The sequence below is a fragment of the Carcharodon carcharias genome, chromosome 10, assembly GCF_017639515.1.
Source record: "Carcharodon carcharias isolate sCarCar2 chromosome 10, sCarCar2.pri, whole genome shotgun sequence".
NCBI lineage: Eukaryota > Metazoa > Chordata > Chondrichthyes > Lamniformes > Lamnidae > Carcharodon > Carcharodon carcharias.
In genome coordinates, this window is record NC_054476.1 from 73,925,717 (window position 1) to 73,944,332 (window position 18,616).

The 18,616-nt window shown below is 39.5% G+C and overlaps 1 protein-coding gene across 17 annotated transcripts in view; it reads right to left on the reverse strand.

Moving 5' to 3' along the window:
* Positions 1 to 16,479, reverse strand: part of atg13 (ATG13 autophagy related 13 homolog (S. cerevisiae)) — an 87,912-nt gene extending 71,433 nt beyond the window's left edge. For 2 of the 17 annotated variants that reach the window (XM_041197017.1, XM_041197013.1), the window contains exons 1-7: positions 16,264 to 16,476; positions 8,186 to 8,269; positions 6,844 to 6,924; positions 6,094 to 6,213; positions 2,700 to 2,746; positions 2,233 to 2,373; positions 850 to 890 (exon numbers count right to left, since the gene is read on the reverse strand). In XM_041197017.1, the coding sequence (XP_041052951.1) occupies positions 850 to 890; positions 2,233 to 2,373; positions 2,700 to 2,746; positions 6,094 to 6,213; positions 6,844 to 6,924; positions 8,186 to 8,269; positions 16,264 to 16,317 (568 nt within the window). In that variant the 5' untranslated portion in view covers positions 16,318 to 16,476. The other 15 variants (XM_041197008.1, XM_041197007.1, XM_041197009.1 and 12 more) reach the window with 15 other exon arrangements.
* Positions 16,480 to 18,616: the final 2,137 nt, after the last annotated feature.

Genomic DNA, 18,616 nt, shown 5'->3' on the forward strand with positions numbered 1-18,616 from the left:
TTTGTCATTTAATCTCCCCTGCCTGCCACCCTATTACAGACCTTCCCTTTCATTCTTCCACCACCCCTACCCCACCTTTCCCTGCTCCTATACTTGCTTACAACTTGTTATATATCTACTGTTTTCCAGTTATAATGAAAGGTCACTGACCTGAAACAATGCCTCTATTTCTCTCTCCGTATCACTTGTCTCACTTGATGAGTATTTCCAACATTCTTTGTTTTTATTCCAGATTTCCAGCATTGGCAATATTTTGCTTTTGTAATACTGGCTAGCAGAAATTATTTGTAGGGATCCTCCTCCACTTGACCCAACTAAGAATGTTCACATTATGTCAGTTTACCAAAATTGGAGATGCAGGAATGCAGCATGGAATTTTTGAATATGATAGGTCTACTTTGAAGCACACAAAAGAACGTACTTTACACAAAATTCCACTTTGAATGGGTACAGTGGCTGAGTGGTTGTGGCATTTGGGCCAGCAACAAAAAGGCTGCGAGTTCAAACCTTGCTGTGACATTAGCACAAACCACTTTGGTGGATGTTGGAATATTACCAATGCTTTCTCCTTGCCACCTTCGCCATTACAACATTCCACTGAAGGCAGTAACTGTTGAAGAAATGGCATTAGGTAATTGAATAGAAAATGGCATATTTGATTGGCTTCTGAAGGACAGGTGGGGCTGGTTTTTCACAGCAGTGGGTACCAGGGAGCCTGCTGTGGCAGATTTAAAAAAAAAACTAACATCTAATTCTACAATTTCTCAGTTTAGGGACAGATGGAAAAATCCATCACAGTGAGGCTTTTAAATCCAAATCATTGGTGGGTATAAAAGTGAAGAAACATACCATCACCCAGTCCAATCAGCTGCACTTCTCCAAAATATATCCTGGTAAAAGGAAAACAAAAAAAAACATTAATTTCAGTTAAGTACTTAAGTGGGGTGAAGTGAAATACAAGTCATCATGTTCAAGGAAAGTGGGGAAGTTAGAGAAATGGAAAAAATACTTTGAGAAAAATACTTCCCCCTCCCATGTAAAGAAAGATTATTTTCTGCATACGCAATATTTGATGGCTGCAAATCTGTAAAAGCAGCCTAGGACAACAACAATGGAAAAGCTCTCCCTTGGACGACAGCTTCAACCGGCCCACTTAGGCTCACATCAGTTGGAACTAGCCATCCAGGTGCTCAAACCTAAGGCGGAAGCTTTGTACTAGGTGAGATTACAGTTCGAGCATGGAATCAAGTAGTTTGATTGAGAAGGATGCTGGTGTCTACTTGCTTTTATAGAGGCAGCCAAAAACAGAACTGCCAGGTACATCATCTGGCCAAGTCTTTTCTGGTGATCAGACCAGTCATGGCTGACCATTAATTGTTGTTTGCCAACAGTTAAAATATTTTATTTCCGTACAGCATACAAATGACCCCTTCATCCAGCCTTGAGAGGCACTTTATATTTGAAAGGCACTTCCTCCCATATGGTATTCCCTTCATCTTCCCTGGCACTCCTTTTCCTCATTCTAAAACAAGCCAATCCTGTGGCCTGTGAAAGGTGCTGTGTTTAGTACCAAATTCCAAGCAATTTTCTGCTGAGAGTCAAGTTCTTAAAGAGCAGAGTGGTGCTGTGAATACCAGGACCAATTTTACATTGATCCCAAAATTGATAAGAAGCTATGATAGTTGTCTCATTCATCTGTGATGGGTTGAAAAACAGGTCAGAGACACTTTCCAATCCACTGCATCAAATCATAGCGGTTACGTTACTAAACTAGTAATCCAGATGTTTAGCTTAATAACTCACAGGACAAGAGTTCTAATCCCACAATGGCAGTTTGAGAGGTCGGATTCAGTTAAATCTGGGGGGAAAAAAGTATTACTAAAAAACAAAAAAGTGAACAAGAAACAGTAGGATTGTTGCAAAAGTCCAACTGGTTCACTCATGTCTTTTAAGAGAAGGAACTATGCTGTCATCTCTCAGTTTGGCTTATATGTTTCTCATGCCAATTTGTTTCTCTGAAGTGACCTAGCAAGCCTCTCAGATGTCAAGATAGGCAATAAATGCCAGCCTTGCCAGTGACACTCACCTCTGGAGAATAAATTTTAAAGAAAGTAAAACCCATCTTTCTGTATGTTCATTTTTAAGTGAAATATATTAAAAACTTCCAGCACATCGCTTGAAGAAAATAACAAAATTAGGATACCATAAACAGCTAGAAAATTATTTTCTTACCTGTATAGGATTACATAGTCATGTCCCTGCTTTCTGGACAGTTTATATGCAGGTGTCACTCTTGTGATTGCAAGAAGCGACTTCAGTAGCAAAGACAGCCTGTTGTAGACAGTGTAGGAAACCTTAATTTCTTTATCACATCTGAAGAAACAAAAACAGAGACTTTAAAATCTTAGAAATAACAAGTCAACCCAACATGGAGGATGAACTCCTGTTATCTCTGTTGCTTGCAGTAAAATATCTAAAGTGAACTGACAAGAATCTGATTGCCGGGGTTTTAAATTAGGCATGTGAAGTACCTTCTGTCCACCTTAAAATGAGCAACTTGTAACTATCAAAAGCAATATTATGAATCTTCAGTGTAACTCAGGAAAGAAACGCTTGCTCTCATCTTCCCTGTGATTTATGAATAGAGAATGTTATTTTTACATTTTACGTGAAAATATTCTCAAAAATAGGAAACTTACTTTTCATTCATTTCCAAGCACCAAGTTTCCAGTTCCATAGAATCTCCCTGGCACAAAATATATAAGGAAGAAAATTTGGAAGTGGCATATACTAGAACAACAACAACAGGTATTTATATAGCACCTTTAAATGTAGTTAAATTGTCCCACGGAACTTCACAGGTTAGTTACAAAACAAAATTTCACACTGTGCCTCAAAGATGTTAGGGCAGATGACTAGAAGTTTGGTCAAAGAGGTATAAGTTTTAAGCAGCGCCTTAAAGGAGGAAACAGACACAGATTTTAGTAAGGAACACGTTTTCAAACCATCTGTTGAACATTAAAGCTGTTGAAATCTCAAAGCTGCAGTGGTACACTGCAGTCCTTGTGAAGTGTTACCATCCCATTGGTGGATGAAGATAGTTCAGTTGAAGATGCTTCCCTGATGAATACCTCAGCAATGGCTGGGAACTGCAAAGATTACCCCCAAAGATCCACAGTCATCTTCGTGTTTTTTTTCCTTTATTCTGTTATAGGATGTGGGCATCACTGGCAAAGTAAGCAATTGTTGTCCATCCCTAACTGCCCTTGATCTGTGTGGTAGTTAGGACCCAGCCAGATTGCTGTGGGTCTGCAATCCATGAAGGCCAGACCGGGCAAGGCTAGCAGATTTCCTTCCCTACAGGACATTAATAAACCAGATGGGTTTTTCTCACAACAATCGATGATAGTTGTCAAGGTCACCATTGCTGAGACTGGTTTTATATTTCAGATTTATTAATTAAATTCAAATTCCATCAGTCACTGTGGACTATTAGCCTGGGTCTCTAGATACTAGCTCAGTGACATTACCATTACATCACCATGTCAGGTATGACTCCATCAATCAATGTCACAAGTGGCTATCATATAGCATGGCACTACTGCCGAGGGTTGTCACCACGGTGGAGCCCAGGCTTTGTTTAAACAAAGACTGCATGGTGGTCACTTCTATCTATGCTAATGTAGACAGGTGAGTCTGCAACAGATAGATTGGTGAAGACAAGATCAAGTAGGTTACATAGGTAGCAGCCCCAGTCTGACAGCTATGTCCTTCAGAATTCAGTGGTGGCACTACCAGGCCACTATCATAGTGGACACTGAAGGCCCAAAGTAGATGCCTGCCCTTTTCTCTCCAAATGATGCTCGACATGGAGGAATACAGATTCAACATTGGAAGGAAATAATAAGTAATAATCCGTATGAGGTTTCTAATGTAATAAGTGCTATCCATTCATGTCCTCAGGACATCCAAAAGAACTTCACAGTCGATTAAGCACTTCTGAAATTTAGTCAGTGTTATAATGTATGGAAAGTATATTTATTTTAATATCTTTGTACAGGAGACTGCTAGTTAGTTTAAAAAAAGTTAATTCACGCCAGCTGCCTCCTCAGGTTTCAAAAATACTAATTTTCTAGTAGGTGAAAGGTAATTTCAAGGGTATTGGCAAGGTAAAGTTTATCTGCCTACATTATTCATTGTTTCCAAAGTAGTGTTACTAATTTATACCAACTGAATTGTTCTAGTTACATTGAGTGGGTGTTCCTTTGATGAGGCAATACCTCCTGGATGTTCTGCAGTGTTCAGAACCAATAATCTTGTTCTCAGAAAGGGGCCATTCAACTGAAATTAAAAAAAGTGCCTTCAAAGCACATATTTGAAGTCTTTAAATTGTATATTTTTAGCTTGATCATTTTAAATTCTCTTTCGAACTTCCAATTGGTATGCACATTCTCTGTCTTTTCCCTCTGCAGCAAATCGTACTTGGGCCTTCTAAGCATTTTGAAAGCGTACCTTGGGTTGACTTGTTGTAATTCAGCAGGCCTTCTGACTCCTTCAGAGACAGAAATGGACAAATAAGAGGCTCAGTACAAGATTAGATCAAGCCTCCATGCGAGGTTATAATCAAGGATCTCTTGGATCAGCTTTTGTGTATACGTGACCGCTTGTCATTTCATCTATTTCAGGATGAATAAAGCCAGTAATTACTGAAAATCTGCTGTTTGTCCTTGCAACTGTTCACTTAACTATCAAACACTTAATACATTTGTTTGCTAGTTTAATCTGTAAACCATAGGTGATGAAATGCTTATTCCGTGCTTTTCCAAAACTGCAATTATCAGAGATGCTTGAAATAGGTGACGTGGGTTTCTGTTTGATCATTGGGCTTGCTATTACCTGGATATTGGACAAGTAAAGGCATATTCTGGCTCATAGGCAATAAGGACTCATTTATGGACGTGGTCTTTCCCATTTAACTAAAGGACAAAAGATGGAGATAAAAAAGTTCAAAAATGCAACACATGTAAATTACAATAATCACTTACGAGATACAAGCAATTTAAACTTTTCACTCTAAGTAAAATAGCATCAACAACTGTTAAAAGTGTGTACAGGGTTCTGAAAGACTTTGGCTGAAAGCTAAAATTAGTGCTATTTGCTGCAGAGGGAAAAAAAACAGAGAATGTGCATACCAATTGGAAGTTCTAAAGCTAGAGGCCAAAAGTAAATAACAAAAGGACAAGAATCAATGTTGCAAGTTTGTGGAGGAGAAGTCGCCATAGGGACAAAGAAGTGGCATGGAAGTGCACTGAACCAATGGAGAAAAGTACAAAGCGTCCAGTCCATACAGATGTATAACATTATCCAAAATTAAAACACGAAAAACAAGTAAGAAGTGTGTTAAAACAAGAAAGGTTTGCCTGAATTTTAAAGGGCAGGATCACCAAGATTTGGAAAGCAAAAGTGGCCTGATGGCCTCAAGTTCGATAACCTGGATCCAGTTGATAACTTTTTCGGAAGGAAGCTTACTGAAGGCATTCTGATACCAAATTCTAAAGAACAAGATGGTTTCTGAAGACTTATTAGCAAGCCACTGTGTGAAACAATTAAGCTCATTTTGAGATATTTAGGTGTTCTAATCGTGACATGATGGGATTATGAAAGAATCAATAAATACTGCAGTTCCATCAGGTAGATCAAATGTAGCCTTAATATACAAGGCTGCTGGTTGCACAGCATTGCAGATATAAAAATTTTTGGTGCTTGTGGAATTGGATGTTATAAATCAGCAATTTTAGGTAAGGCAGAAACAAATCTTATGGTAGCACTTACTTACAGCAAAATTGCAAACAAGCCTGTGAAAAGCTCCGGTGATCACATCTGCCCTTAGGAATGAAACCTCAATTGTCTGCCAAAATGGAACACAATTAGTCTCCTTCTGGCAAATAACCGAAATTGTTAGATAATCAAATTGCAGCTCAGTGCTGATACTAATGAAAAATTGATAGTCCAGGAGTTTTAAAAAAAGTTTGGAAAAAGACATGAATGGTACACAAATATGAGTGTGCCAACAAAGTAAATTAGGAGCTATACCTCAGACGTCTTGAGAGAAATTTCCACACACATCGACCGTCCAATTCCCGGAAGTTGCCCTGCCAGTGCCTTCTTAGCCTCATGGGTCACTTCTGGTATGTCCTTTATTGCAAGGTTAAACTGCAACAGGTAACACAGTACTGTTGCCATCTTAATCCAATTATAGGTGATAGTAAGATTCACTTTGGTTTCTTCAAATCCTTTCAAGTTTTTCATTAATGATTATAAACCTTTTGTTCTTTAAAGTTAAACATGCATGACATATTTCTGAGACAGGTAACCCTTACAGAACAGCATTTCATTCAGCACAAGATACAGGGCACACACACATTAAAAAAATCACTAGCATTTAAAAATATTTTGTCTCCTCACATGATTTTACTTATTTTAAAATCAGAAGTTATATGTACAACAATTATGAATAAAAACAATGAGGCAGTAAAGTGACCCCGGGCTAAGGAAGTTGAGAGAAAAAAGAAAACAGACAAGGTTTCTGATCCCGATTGCTATCCAGTGACCAGCTGCTGGAAAGTACATGCGTAGATAGTGGGAGAAAACATAAGCAGGCTTGGTTGCAAGACCACCCTAAAACAGTAGGTCAATAGCCTGCCAAAATTTTCAGCCTAGACTTGTACGTGAAGAATTTGTGCAAGGGCATGAAAGACAGCTGAAACCTGTGGAACTACAACCCAGTAAGAATTAACATCTTCAGGAGGGCAGAAAATTCAGGAGGGAGGCTAGTTTTCTTACCCAATCTGAGCCTGTAGGAGAAGAGGATGAACGGGTGCATATCTTTTCTCCGAGCCGTGCTTGCACAATTACCTGGACAGTCTGTAAAATATTCAGCGGTTTTATTAAGACAAGTATCACTAGGGGTAGCTTACTTCTTTACCTCCCTCACTAGCAACAATGGCTTTAAGTTTTATTTATTAATCTAACCTCTGTGATAATTTAGAAGGTAAGTAATTTAAAATTTTGACTCCTATTAAATTTAATTGGGAGAAATAGGAAAGTAAATAAAATTGGTCTTGGTTTTCACTTTTTCTCTACAAAACAATTTAACACAAAATTGAAAAGATGTACACCAACAAATAAACGAAAGACCTAGAGGTTTAATTTAATTTTTCCACAAGAAGATCACTCAGTGATGGCCAATTCAGGGAGTACAAATGAAAAAGGTTTCAGTTAGCCAGACTCCACGATGTGCAGCCCAGCAGCTGCTGTATTGCACATTGTTATGATTGACCAAGAAATGTAAAGTGATTTTAACTGTCTTAGCATTAATTATTTTAATGCTTTTCGACTGTGACTGCGAAGATGTATGGAATAATATTTCAGCTGTCTGAAAGTCTCAACATCTAAAAAAAAGTCAATAGGAGTGTTGGCTTTGATGCTAACTGATTAAAAGCAGGAGATTTGAAACAAGTCTGCAGTTCTTTTGTAAAGTAGTTGATCACATCACACGAAGTCTCAGAACAGATTTTGTTTCAGGGTAAAAATACTTCAAGCAAGAAGTGATGAAAACAGATTAATTTGTTGTTCAGAAACAGAGTCTGGTCAGTAATGAGCAAAAATTCTAGTCTTCAATCTGGAGCTATTCTGGTAGTCTAAATGTCTTGTGACATGCTTTCTCACTGCATGTAAACATATATTGTACTTTCGGTGTTTGTCGAGTAGTGTGTTTAATGCTAGGATTTAATTCGAGCTAAACAGATTAGTTGTTTAAAGCTGCAAATCATTGGTTTACATAGTAATATTTGGCATTGGAGAGAGTTTTATGCCTTAGTTCGGCACTATAACAAATCCAGTAAGTGGGCATTTAACCTCTTTGGGTGTGTACTTCTGTAAAGGAGTAGTATTGAAAAGGAACACAGGAGTTGAGTGAAGGTTATAATAAAAGTAAGTGCTGTGATATTTGGGGTACATTGCTAGAAAAGTGAGAATATGCTACCTGAATTCAAAACTACAGTCACGATTTAATTAGCTTGACTGGATCTACAGACTTTGTAAAGGCCTGATGTAAATTAAAAGTTCTACATTCCTTAACTTCTCTCAGTATTAATCAATATCATATTATGTGGAGAATTTGTACCTTCAGGGCAAAGAATTTAATGAACTTATCCAGGTCCTTCTTATCCTGAGGGCTCAGTTCACCATCCATGGTGAAAAAAAAAATCTAAAGATAAAGCAGAAAATAATAATTTTATCATACTTTGCAGAAAAAGGAGGAAAATCTCAGTGCTGCTAATTGAAAATGCCCAGTTTCCTTTCAGCAGTTGCTATTAAATGTCTAAGAAGCATCTAGGCTGATTCACCTTTTCCATAGAAATTAAAGCCAAGAAATGATCTGTATCTTCTGAATTAGACTCATTACTACTCTCTATAATATTGCTCATAGGTCATCCAGAAACTGGAATGCTGTAAATGAAACTACAATCCCGTAATGGCCAAAATATAACAGTTCATTCACTGCACAATGCATAAATTTTAAAGTAATATATCACGCTATTCACAGGAGGTAAAAATATTATGCAGCTTACTGAAACTAAAACTGAAATAGGCCTTCAAGGTAGGAATTTGTAAAACACTTTGTCTATTAACTTTCAAAACTTAAGATACGAGTAACTTTGCTCTTCTCCCCCTTCCTCAAAACCTCTATTCTCAGTTATTCACATTGCGGGGTTTTGCTTTACCACGCAGATTTGGATCTGCAGTACTAACCTAAGGTGGAAATAGTTTACTAATTTCCTTCCAAAATCTATTTTCTAAGTTATTTATATTTTGATAAACTTTTTTTCTACCTTTACTTCAATGGTTGATTTATTGGCCTTATTAATGGTGTTGCAGGTGTAATTTTTCCCCTACTGTAAGTACAAAGAACAAGTGGTGATCTGCTACAGTCAGGGCTTGACTGCTTGGTTTGGCCGTAGCCAACAATCAAGCTCAGCATCCAACTACTTCCTTACCATCCTATGTCTGCCCCAAAGGCATTTGAGAAGTTCAAAATGTCTTTGGATGCTAAGCTAGATAGATAAATTGAAAAACTGGATCTCGAATGGTCAACTGGTATTTTCTCAACATTGACTTCTTTCTCATGCAAAATGAAAAGGTGGAATAATGTAACACGAGTGGACGTTCTTGCTCCAAGCACTGTCCTGGCAGCACTAGTCTCTCTCCCTTCCCCTTTATCACAAATGCTTGCCCCCCCAACCCACGACATTGAAAAAATATTCTTAACAACTCAACATTTTTACTTAAAATGATTTTTTTTATAGAATGTTTTGCAGCTTTTGTTTCTCTACTCTCTGAACCTTGCACAAATTCTAATGGAAAGATCTGACACCCAAGATAATATGGACTATTCACTTAATTGCATTAGTAACTTTGTGAATTACACAGTACCTATGTTTTGGGAAAAGACCAAGCAAAAATGAATAAAAGAAAGTTCAACATTGTACTATTTACAACAGGATCGCAATACTGCATCAATAACATTCAAGTGCAAAATTTGCAAACTTAAGTACAAGTCAAATATTTGAGGCAAAATTAATCAACAGATCAATTTATAGGTTACATAAACTAAGTCTAGCACTATTCTGGCAACAACCTTGAGCCGGAAAAGGTTAAGAATCATAGTGAATTTCAGGTGCCACCTCTTCATAGAATGAGATAGTGGCAGTGAGTATTAAATACAGAGGAACAGTTTAACATAGGCAGAATTCAATTCAAGAACTGATCTTTTTTTGAAAGAGACAGCTCACCCAACTGAATACCCAACCACACCATGAACAGTTTCAAATCGCCTGATATACTGCACATTTATGCAGATTATTCCTTCTTCCAAGAATGTCTTTGCTTAAATTTGTCTGCCTAATTGCATTGGTGACCCAAATAACACTGCAAAACCTCTACTTGTACCCTCTTCTTTTACTACACACCATTATACTTTTAACAGTGTAATTTCTTTTCAGCTTGGGATAAGCATTTTGACCAAAGATCTCCCTAAAGCTGCCAAATTGCACATATGTTACTATGAAGTAGTTGGATACTATTCTCCTCTATAAAGCCTGTAATTAACTTAGTTGAATTATCTGCAACATCTAAACTTCTTTAAGAAAATAATACTGTAAACAATAGTTTCATCTGCCCAATGCCAGCAAAATTATACTTCAAAATTTCTGATTAGAGGCATTCTGCTGATGTGAAAGGCTCTTCAGTCATGCTTTGAAGGCTATTTATGAAGGCCACATCTATTTAATCCAAAGCTTTAACAAATGTTGCTATTTTCTTATTCTTTTAACTGTTCTAGTGACAAAGAATTTAAACATATTTCTTTTCACAATTTCACCGCAGAACTTCATAAATTGAGGCTGGAAACGAGTCAGTAATGAAATATCTGTCAACAGGCTGTCTCTAAAATTTACGTATAAACTACAAATAACAAAGTAAAGTTACAGTTGCTAAGTACATATATTGTGTTGATACAATACATATATTAAGGTGCTTCATCCAAAAATTCCCTCACGTCACCTTTGGTTCTTTAGCCGATCACCTTAAAATCGGTAACCTCTGTTATTTGACCCCTTACGCCATTGGGAACACTTTCTATCTGCTCTGTCTAAACCCCTCATGATTTTGATCAACTTTATCAATTCTCCTCACACCCTTCTCTACTCTGGGAACAACCCTAGCTTTCCATCGATACACGTAATAACAACTTGATTTCTCAATTACTCCACGCACAGAAATGTTAAAAAACACGTAATAAGGCAGAATGAAAACAATGTACGGTGTGATAGAGATCTCCGTGCAGTGAGCATATTAGTATTGAACACTTGCAGCAAATTCAGACATGTATATGTTCTGTCAGGAAGTAAGATACTGGTACAGATTCTATATTAAACTTCAGCTGTTGATTATTATGAGCTGGAATTAGGTGCTAACTTTAACATTAAACACTAGTAAATAGATTACTCATCAATACTTAATAAAATCTTAAAAATCCTTTAACGCCATTTCTTTTCCTACACGTAACTAACAAGAGGAAGTGTATACCAGTGCAACTTGTCAAATGAGAGCACAGCAATGAAGCTTGAGCAATTTATTTTTAACTAAACCCTCAGCTGAGATTTCAATTACTCCCCATCTGTCAAATTTTAACACTCGTACTTTGGATTTCATAAATGTGTTTTAATTACATAGCACAGGAGGACATTATGCCCATCAATCCTACGTTTTTTTCTTTTAAAGAATGTATTAGTTCTAATCCCCTGATATTTCCCCATAACCTTGCAAATGTTCCCTTTTCAAGTATAAATCTCCTTTTCGTTTTGAAAGTTATTAATGAATCTGCTTCCACCACCCTTTCAGACTATCTTTACCTATTGCATAAAAATATTACTTTTCCCCCTCAGCCTGCACTAATTAACTTAAAAATGTGTCCTCTGATTGGCGGCCACCTCGCAGCGGAAACCTTTATGACTTTGAGCATTTTATGAATTGATCTATTAAATCTCCCAATAACCTTCTCCACTTTGAAGGAAATAATCCCAGCTTCTCTTGAATCTTCACATAACAAGTTGCTCATTTTGCTACCATCCTAGTAAATCTCCTCTGCTCCTCATTATTCAATGGCATTACCATCGCTGATACCCCCAATATCAACATCCTGGGGAGGGTTATCATCGACCAGAAATTGAACTGGACTAGCCATATAAATACTGTGAGCAGGTCAGAGGCTAGGAATCTTGCAATGAGTAACTTACCTCCTAACTCCCAAAGCCTGTCCACTATCTACAAGGCACAAGTAAGAAGTGTGACAGAATACTCTCCACTTGCCTGGATGAGTACAGCTCCAAAAATGCTCAAGAAGCTTGATACCATCCTAGACAAAGCAGCCTGCTTGATAGGCACCCCTTCCACAAACATTCACCTCCCCCACAACTGACGCACAAAGGCAGCAATGCGTACCATCTACCAGCTTCAGTGCAGGAAAGTGCCAAGGCTCCTTAGACAGCACCTTCCAAACCTATGACTACTACCGTCTAGAAGGACAAGGGCAGCAGAGACATGGGAACACCACCACCTGGAAGTTCCCTTCCAAGACACTCACCATCCTGACTTGGAAATATATCGCCGTTCCTTCAGGTCGCTGAGTCAAAATCCTGGAATTCCTGTCCTAATAGCATTGCAGGTGTAACTACACTACATGGACCGCAGCTGTTCATGAAGGCAGGCTACCATCACCTTCTCAAGGGCAAATAGGGATTGGCAACAACTGCTGGCCTAGCCAGTGATGCCCACATCCTGTGAATGCATAAAAAAAAACTCACTCCAAGACCTTGACATCCTGCCCAAAGTGTGGTGCTCAGAATTAGCTTCAATTATACATCTGAGGCCTACTCAGTGACTGATTAAAGTTTATCAATTCCTTGCTTTTAGCTTAAAAAAAATCAGTGTAATGACAGCAAAATTAATGCAAATACACAGAAAATATGCCAATATATACTACAAATATTTATTGTATATACTCATGTAAAAAAGTCACATTTTTGAGACTAACTTTAAGGCCAAAAGTCAGAGTTGAATTTTACATGAGGGATTGACACAAGTGCTTGATTCGGGCCCCAAAGCACCCTCACCATGGAATAAAGTAAAATCTGACAATATTAAAAGAATTCATATTAATTCTGTTACATTTATTTTAAAATATTACAAACTACATACATTTCATCCTATATATACACCATACTATAAATATATACCATAACGAATTAAGCAGAGCTTCACACTGGAATCCTTCAAAACCATTCTGATCACCATCTGAACCACTAAACAATTTGTCACAATACCCAGGTTGTATATCCTATGGATCTTCCTCCTCATTATTAGTAGCATTGGAAACTTTGGCATCATCATTCCACAAGTAACAGTCCGTGGTACCATCAAGCGCATTCAATATCCTACATTTTAAAAATGATTTTTTTGACAGTATTGGGGTAAATTTGATTCCATGCATCTATGACCCAATTGCACCATTTTGCCAGTGAGGGTGTGTGCATAATTTTGCATTTATTGAATGCTTTTTCAGCCTTCCAACATTCAATTGTTCCACTTCTTTTGGATACTGTACATGAAAGATTTACATATATGTACACACTGTTACCATGGTGTCCTGGTGATGAAGGGAGTGAATGTTTCAGGTGGTGGATTGGGTGCTGATCAAGCCGACTGTTTTGTCCTGGGTGGTGTCACGCTTATTGAGTGTTGTGGGAGCTGCACTCATCCAGGCCAGTGGAGAGTATTTGATCACACTCCTGACTTGTGCCTTGTAGATGCTGGGCAGGCTTTGTGGAGTCAGGAGGGGTGTCATTTGCTGCAGAATTCCCAGCCTTTGTAGCCACAATATTTATATGGCTGATCCAGTTCAGTTTTTAATCAATGGTAATCCCCAGGATCTTGACGGGGGATCCAGGGATGTTAATTCCACTGAACACCAAAAAGAGATGGTCAGATTCTCTCTTGTTGGAGATGTTCATTTCCTGGTACTTGCGTGGCATGAATGTCACTTTCCACTTCTCAGTCCAAGCCTAAGTGTTGTCCAAGTCTTGCTGCTTGCAGCGAGGAGGTGTAGCTGAGGAGTTGCAAATGGTAATGAACACTGTGTAATCAGTTTCAGAGGTACAGCTAGTTGTGGAGCACAAGTCTTCAGTATTATAGATGGAATTTTGTTGAGACCCATAGCCTTTACTGTAACCAGTACACTCAGCTGCTTCTTGGTGTCACGTGGAATGAAACAATTTTCATGAAGACTGACATCTATGACACTGGGGACCTCAGGAGCAGGCTAAGGCGGATCAGCTACTTGGCACTTTTGGCTGAAGATGACTGCAAGTGCTTCAGCTTGTTTTTGCATCGGCTTGCTGGGCTCCCCCAATATTGAGGCTGGGGATGTTCATGGCACCTCCTCCTTCTATTAGTTGTTTAATGGTGCATCACCACGTAGCACTGGATGTGATAGGACCGCAGAAGAATGTGGGATCACTTAGCTGTCTATAGCATGTTGCTTCCATTGCTTAGCATGCTTGCAGTCCTTTGTTGTAGCTTCATCAGACTGGCATTTCATATTTAGGTATGCCTGGTGCTGCTCCTGACATGCAGTCCTACACTCCTCATTGAATCAGGGTTGGTTTTTGGTTTGATGATAATGGTAGGTTGAGAACTGTGGTAGGCTGTGAGGTTACAGTTCATGTCTGAATACAATTCTGCTGTTGTTGATGACCCACAGCATCTCATGGGTGCAGAGTTTGGAGCTGTTAGATCTGGTCTCAATCTATCCCATTAGACAGGACTTTCTCTCCAAAGTAATTGTGTGGCAGTCACAACCAAGGCTGTTGTGAAATTAAGAATGTTAGAACTAGGAGCAGGAGGAAATTTGGCCCCTTAAACCTCCTCCGCTATTCAAAAAAATTGTGGCTGATATGTTTGAAGCTTTAATTCCACTTTTCTGCCTGAGTGTCCCCACCCTCCCATAACTTTTGACTCCCTTGTAGATCAAAAATCTGTCCAATTCAACCTTGTATTCAATGGCTCACCCTCTACTGATCTCAAGGGTAGAGAATTCTAAAGATTAATGTTCATCAGAGAGAAAAAAAAAGTCCTCCTCATCTCAATCTTAAAATGAGGCCCCTTATTTTGAAACAATGCCCCCTAGTTCAAGTTAACCCCTGGAGGGAATTGGCAGAATAACCAAGGGCAACATGAGGCAAAAAATTATGCAGTGAGTTATGATCTGGAATGCAGCGTCTGAAAGCAGATTCAACAGTAACTTTGAAAAAGGAACTGAATAAATACTGGAAATTAAAATTGGCAGAGCTTTTGGGAAAGACCAGGGAGTGGGAGTGGGTTGTTCTTTCAGAGCCAGCATGGGTACAGTGGGTCGAATGACCACCTCCTATGCTATATCATTTTCTGAACAGAACCTTGACTGTTTAAGAATCTTGAAATGAGAGAGTGGACTCAATAGTTTAATGTTAAAGTTAAATACAGTTGTTCCAACTTAATAATTTAATGGCCATACGTTTCCTACAATAAATAATTCTTAGTTAGGCTGAAATATTGTCCATCAGCATGTTGTTCATCAGATTATCCAAAATCAAGAGTACTCAACCGACATTAATAACCAGTAAACCCAGCAGTAATAGGCTTGATTTTTCCCTGTGGTACACCATATCCCAGTTACGACTCATAAGGTCACTTTTTGAATAATAAAAACTTTGACCTGCTTACGTTAGCTTCCTTTTGCATATAACATGCAAATTTTGGATTCAGCCTGCATTTTCGATCTTCGGTAGTATCAGTAACTGCAAGAAAGCAGCCTCACAGACAAGTTCAAAAGCCACTGAAGAACTATATGCTGAAATGTTCAGATTAAACAAAACTCCATTACAGACACCTAAACGCAGTTTCAAGTCGTAGTAAGTCGTAGAAATGAAGCTGGCTTCTCAACATTACAGTACAGAAAAGGAGACCTGAAATAAAAGCATGAAGTGCTGGACAAACTCAACCGGTCCGGCAGCATCTGTGGAGAGAGAAACAGAGTTAAAAGGTCTCGAATCCAAGAAGAAGACACTGCCTAACCGGTTGAGTTTTTCCAGCGTTTTCTATTTTTATTCCAGATCTCCAGCAGTTTTTTTTTAATTTTCGAGAAAGGAGGCCATTTGGCCCGCTGTGTCCGTGCGCTCCCTTGAAAGAACTGTCCAAATAATGAACTTATGTACAGCCTCACACTTTCAAAATATTAAACACGTAAAATAAATGGTGAAAATAAACAAATATGAAAGGCGCATTACTGCCAAAAAACTATATTTATATAAAAAGCGCATGGGGGGGGGGGGGGGGCGGCGGGAGGAGGACCCCGTCAAACCGAAGCTGCCCCCCTCCCTCTTCTTACCTCACCTCTCACATTCCAGCGGACACGGAAACCCACTTTACTTCTCGCCCCTCAATTCGGAGTGGAGCAACTTCTTGGCCCCCCCACCACCGTCGAGTCTCACACCCCAGCCCGATGTCAGGGAGGGAAGGCGCCCTCCAGCCGCCAATAACCCGCAATCCCCACAACAAAAAAGCTACACCGCCACCGCCGGCCCCGGCCTCTCAGCCTCTGTTTACCTCCGCCACGCTCCGTAAACATGACCACTTCACCCTGACGCACACATTCGCCATCACCTCCTACAACCGTCCGATGAAATCGAAACGGACACAGTTCAATACACTCGAATAAGCGTGGCTCACTGCTGTGCCTTATTGTTATGGTAAGGGATGTAAGATTTTATTTCCTCCAGCCGGACGCGATGAATGTGTGGATGTTAATCGATGAGTAGTTTTTTGTGCAACCCTGTGCTTTACAACTACTAGCATGCACCGCGCCTTGAAAAGACTACATTTCCCAGGAGGCAAAGGCGACAATGATCAGTTCCCAGATTCTGGAAAAACTCAGCAGGTCTGGCAGCATCGACGGAGAAGAGTTGACGTTTCGAGTCCTCATGACCCTTCGAAGGGTCAACTCTTTTCTTCTACGTCGATGCTGCCAGACCTGCTGAGTTTTTCCAGGTAATTCTGTTTTTGTTTTGGATTTCCAGCATCCGCAGTTTTTTTGTTTTTAGTTCCCAGATTCTGTCTGGCTGCAAGTCCCCTGAATGTAGTTTAGGCGAGGGGCAGGCAGAAATACCATCCCATTGTTTTGGAAATTTAAATTGAAGTTGCAGGGGAAATTCTAAATGACTTAGAAGTATTGAATTTGAAGGGCTAATTAGTTTTTCAATTCACACATCCTTCTGCTCTTTAATAACTGTGTCAGAATTGCTTGATTAGGCGATGCATATATTCTTCCTCTCTTTTTCCTGTCCAATTTTCCCTTCTTTCACGATTCCTGTCAGGATGCAGCACCACAAATAAAAGCAGATAATGTTGGACACACTGCGCAGTATCTACAGAATTTTCAGTATTTAGTCTTGTTTACAGTCCTATAAATGTCGATGGCCCTCTGATAACTTGCTCAACTCACCATTCTTCATGTCTGGATAGTAAGCGTCAGCAGACTATTTGGCCTTCAGCTGAACCTATTAATGCCCTTACCCAATTGACATGTGTACTTTACAGCAAAGTTTAATGGATTGTGTTCAGATGTGGAAATTGACTGTTTTGAAACTTGGACAAGATAAACTCTTACTAAACTGAGACTTGGGCTCTAAACTGATAAATATTTACATGAAATAAAACCGATAAATAAACATTATGTGGTATAACAGGGCAAATCATACAGTTTGGTGAGGTCGATGATGGCAGTTTTCCTGCTGTCTACCCTGTTACGTGATCCTAGGTCACAAATGTCATCTCAAAGGACTTATTGTTAAATCGCCCTCTTGGTGAGAATGACAAATCAAGAAAAATAGGTGTCAGTCTTGGTAAAGTGGCAGTGCTCTGACTTGTGACCCTGAAGGCTGTGGGTTCAAATTATTCAGAATTTCCTGTGTAACTTCAATTTAAACTTTCCAACCCAAATGATGGTACTTCTGGACTGAAGCCTCATCCAGAAACCTGAGTACATAATTGGATTTCTGTGCAGTGCTCTAGGAGTGCTACATTGCCAGAGGCGTTGTCTTCAAATGTAACATTAAATTGAGGTTCCACCTGTTTCCTCAGATGGATATAAAAGGTTCCATTGCACTATTCAAAGAAGAGAAGAGTTCTGGTCAACATTTATCCTTCAACCAACATTGCCAGAACAGGTTATCTGATCAATATTTAATTACTGCTTGTGGGACCTTGTGTGCAAATTGAGTTCCAAGTTTCCCTAAATTACATAAAAGCACCTGGAAAAATGTATTAATTTTGCTTCCAATTTCCACTCCTCTGTCTCTTTCACATGGTCCATCACTGACACTTCCCTTCCTTTCCTTGAACAGTCTCAATTTCTGGTGATAGACTGTCCACCAATATTCATCACAAGCCCACCGAATCCCACAACTACCTCGACTACAACTCCTCACACCCTGCTTCCTGTAAGGACTCCATCCCATTCTCTCAGTTCCTTGGCCTCCGTCGCATTTGTTCCGATGATGCCACTTTCCAAAACAGTGCTCCTGACATGTCTTCCTTCTTCCTTAACTGAGGTTTTCCACCCATAGTGGTTGACAGGGCCCTCAACTGTGTCCACCCCATCTCCCACACCTTTACCCTCACAGCTTCCTCTCCGTCCCAGAACCATGATAGGGTCTCCCTTGTCCTCATTTTTCACCCCGCCAGCCTCCACATTCAAAGGATCATCCTCCACCATTTCCGCCTACTCCAGCATGATGCCACCACCAAACACATCTTCCCTTCAACCCCCTGTTGGCATTCCATAGGGACCATTCCCTCCGGGATACCCTGGTCCACTCCTCCTTCACCCCCAACACCTCAACCCCCTCCCAAGGCACCTTCGCATGCAATCGCAGAAGGTGCAACACCTGTCCCTTTACTT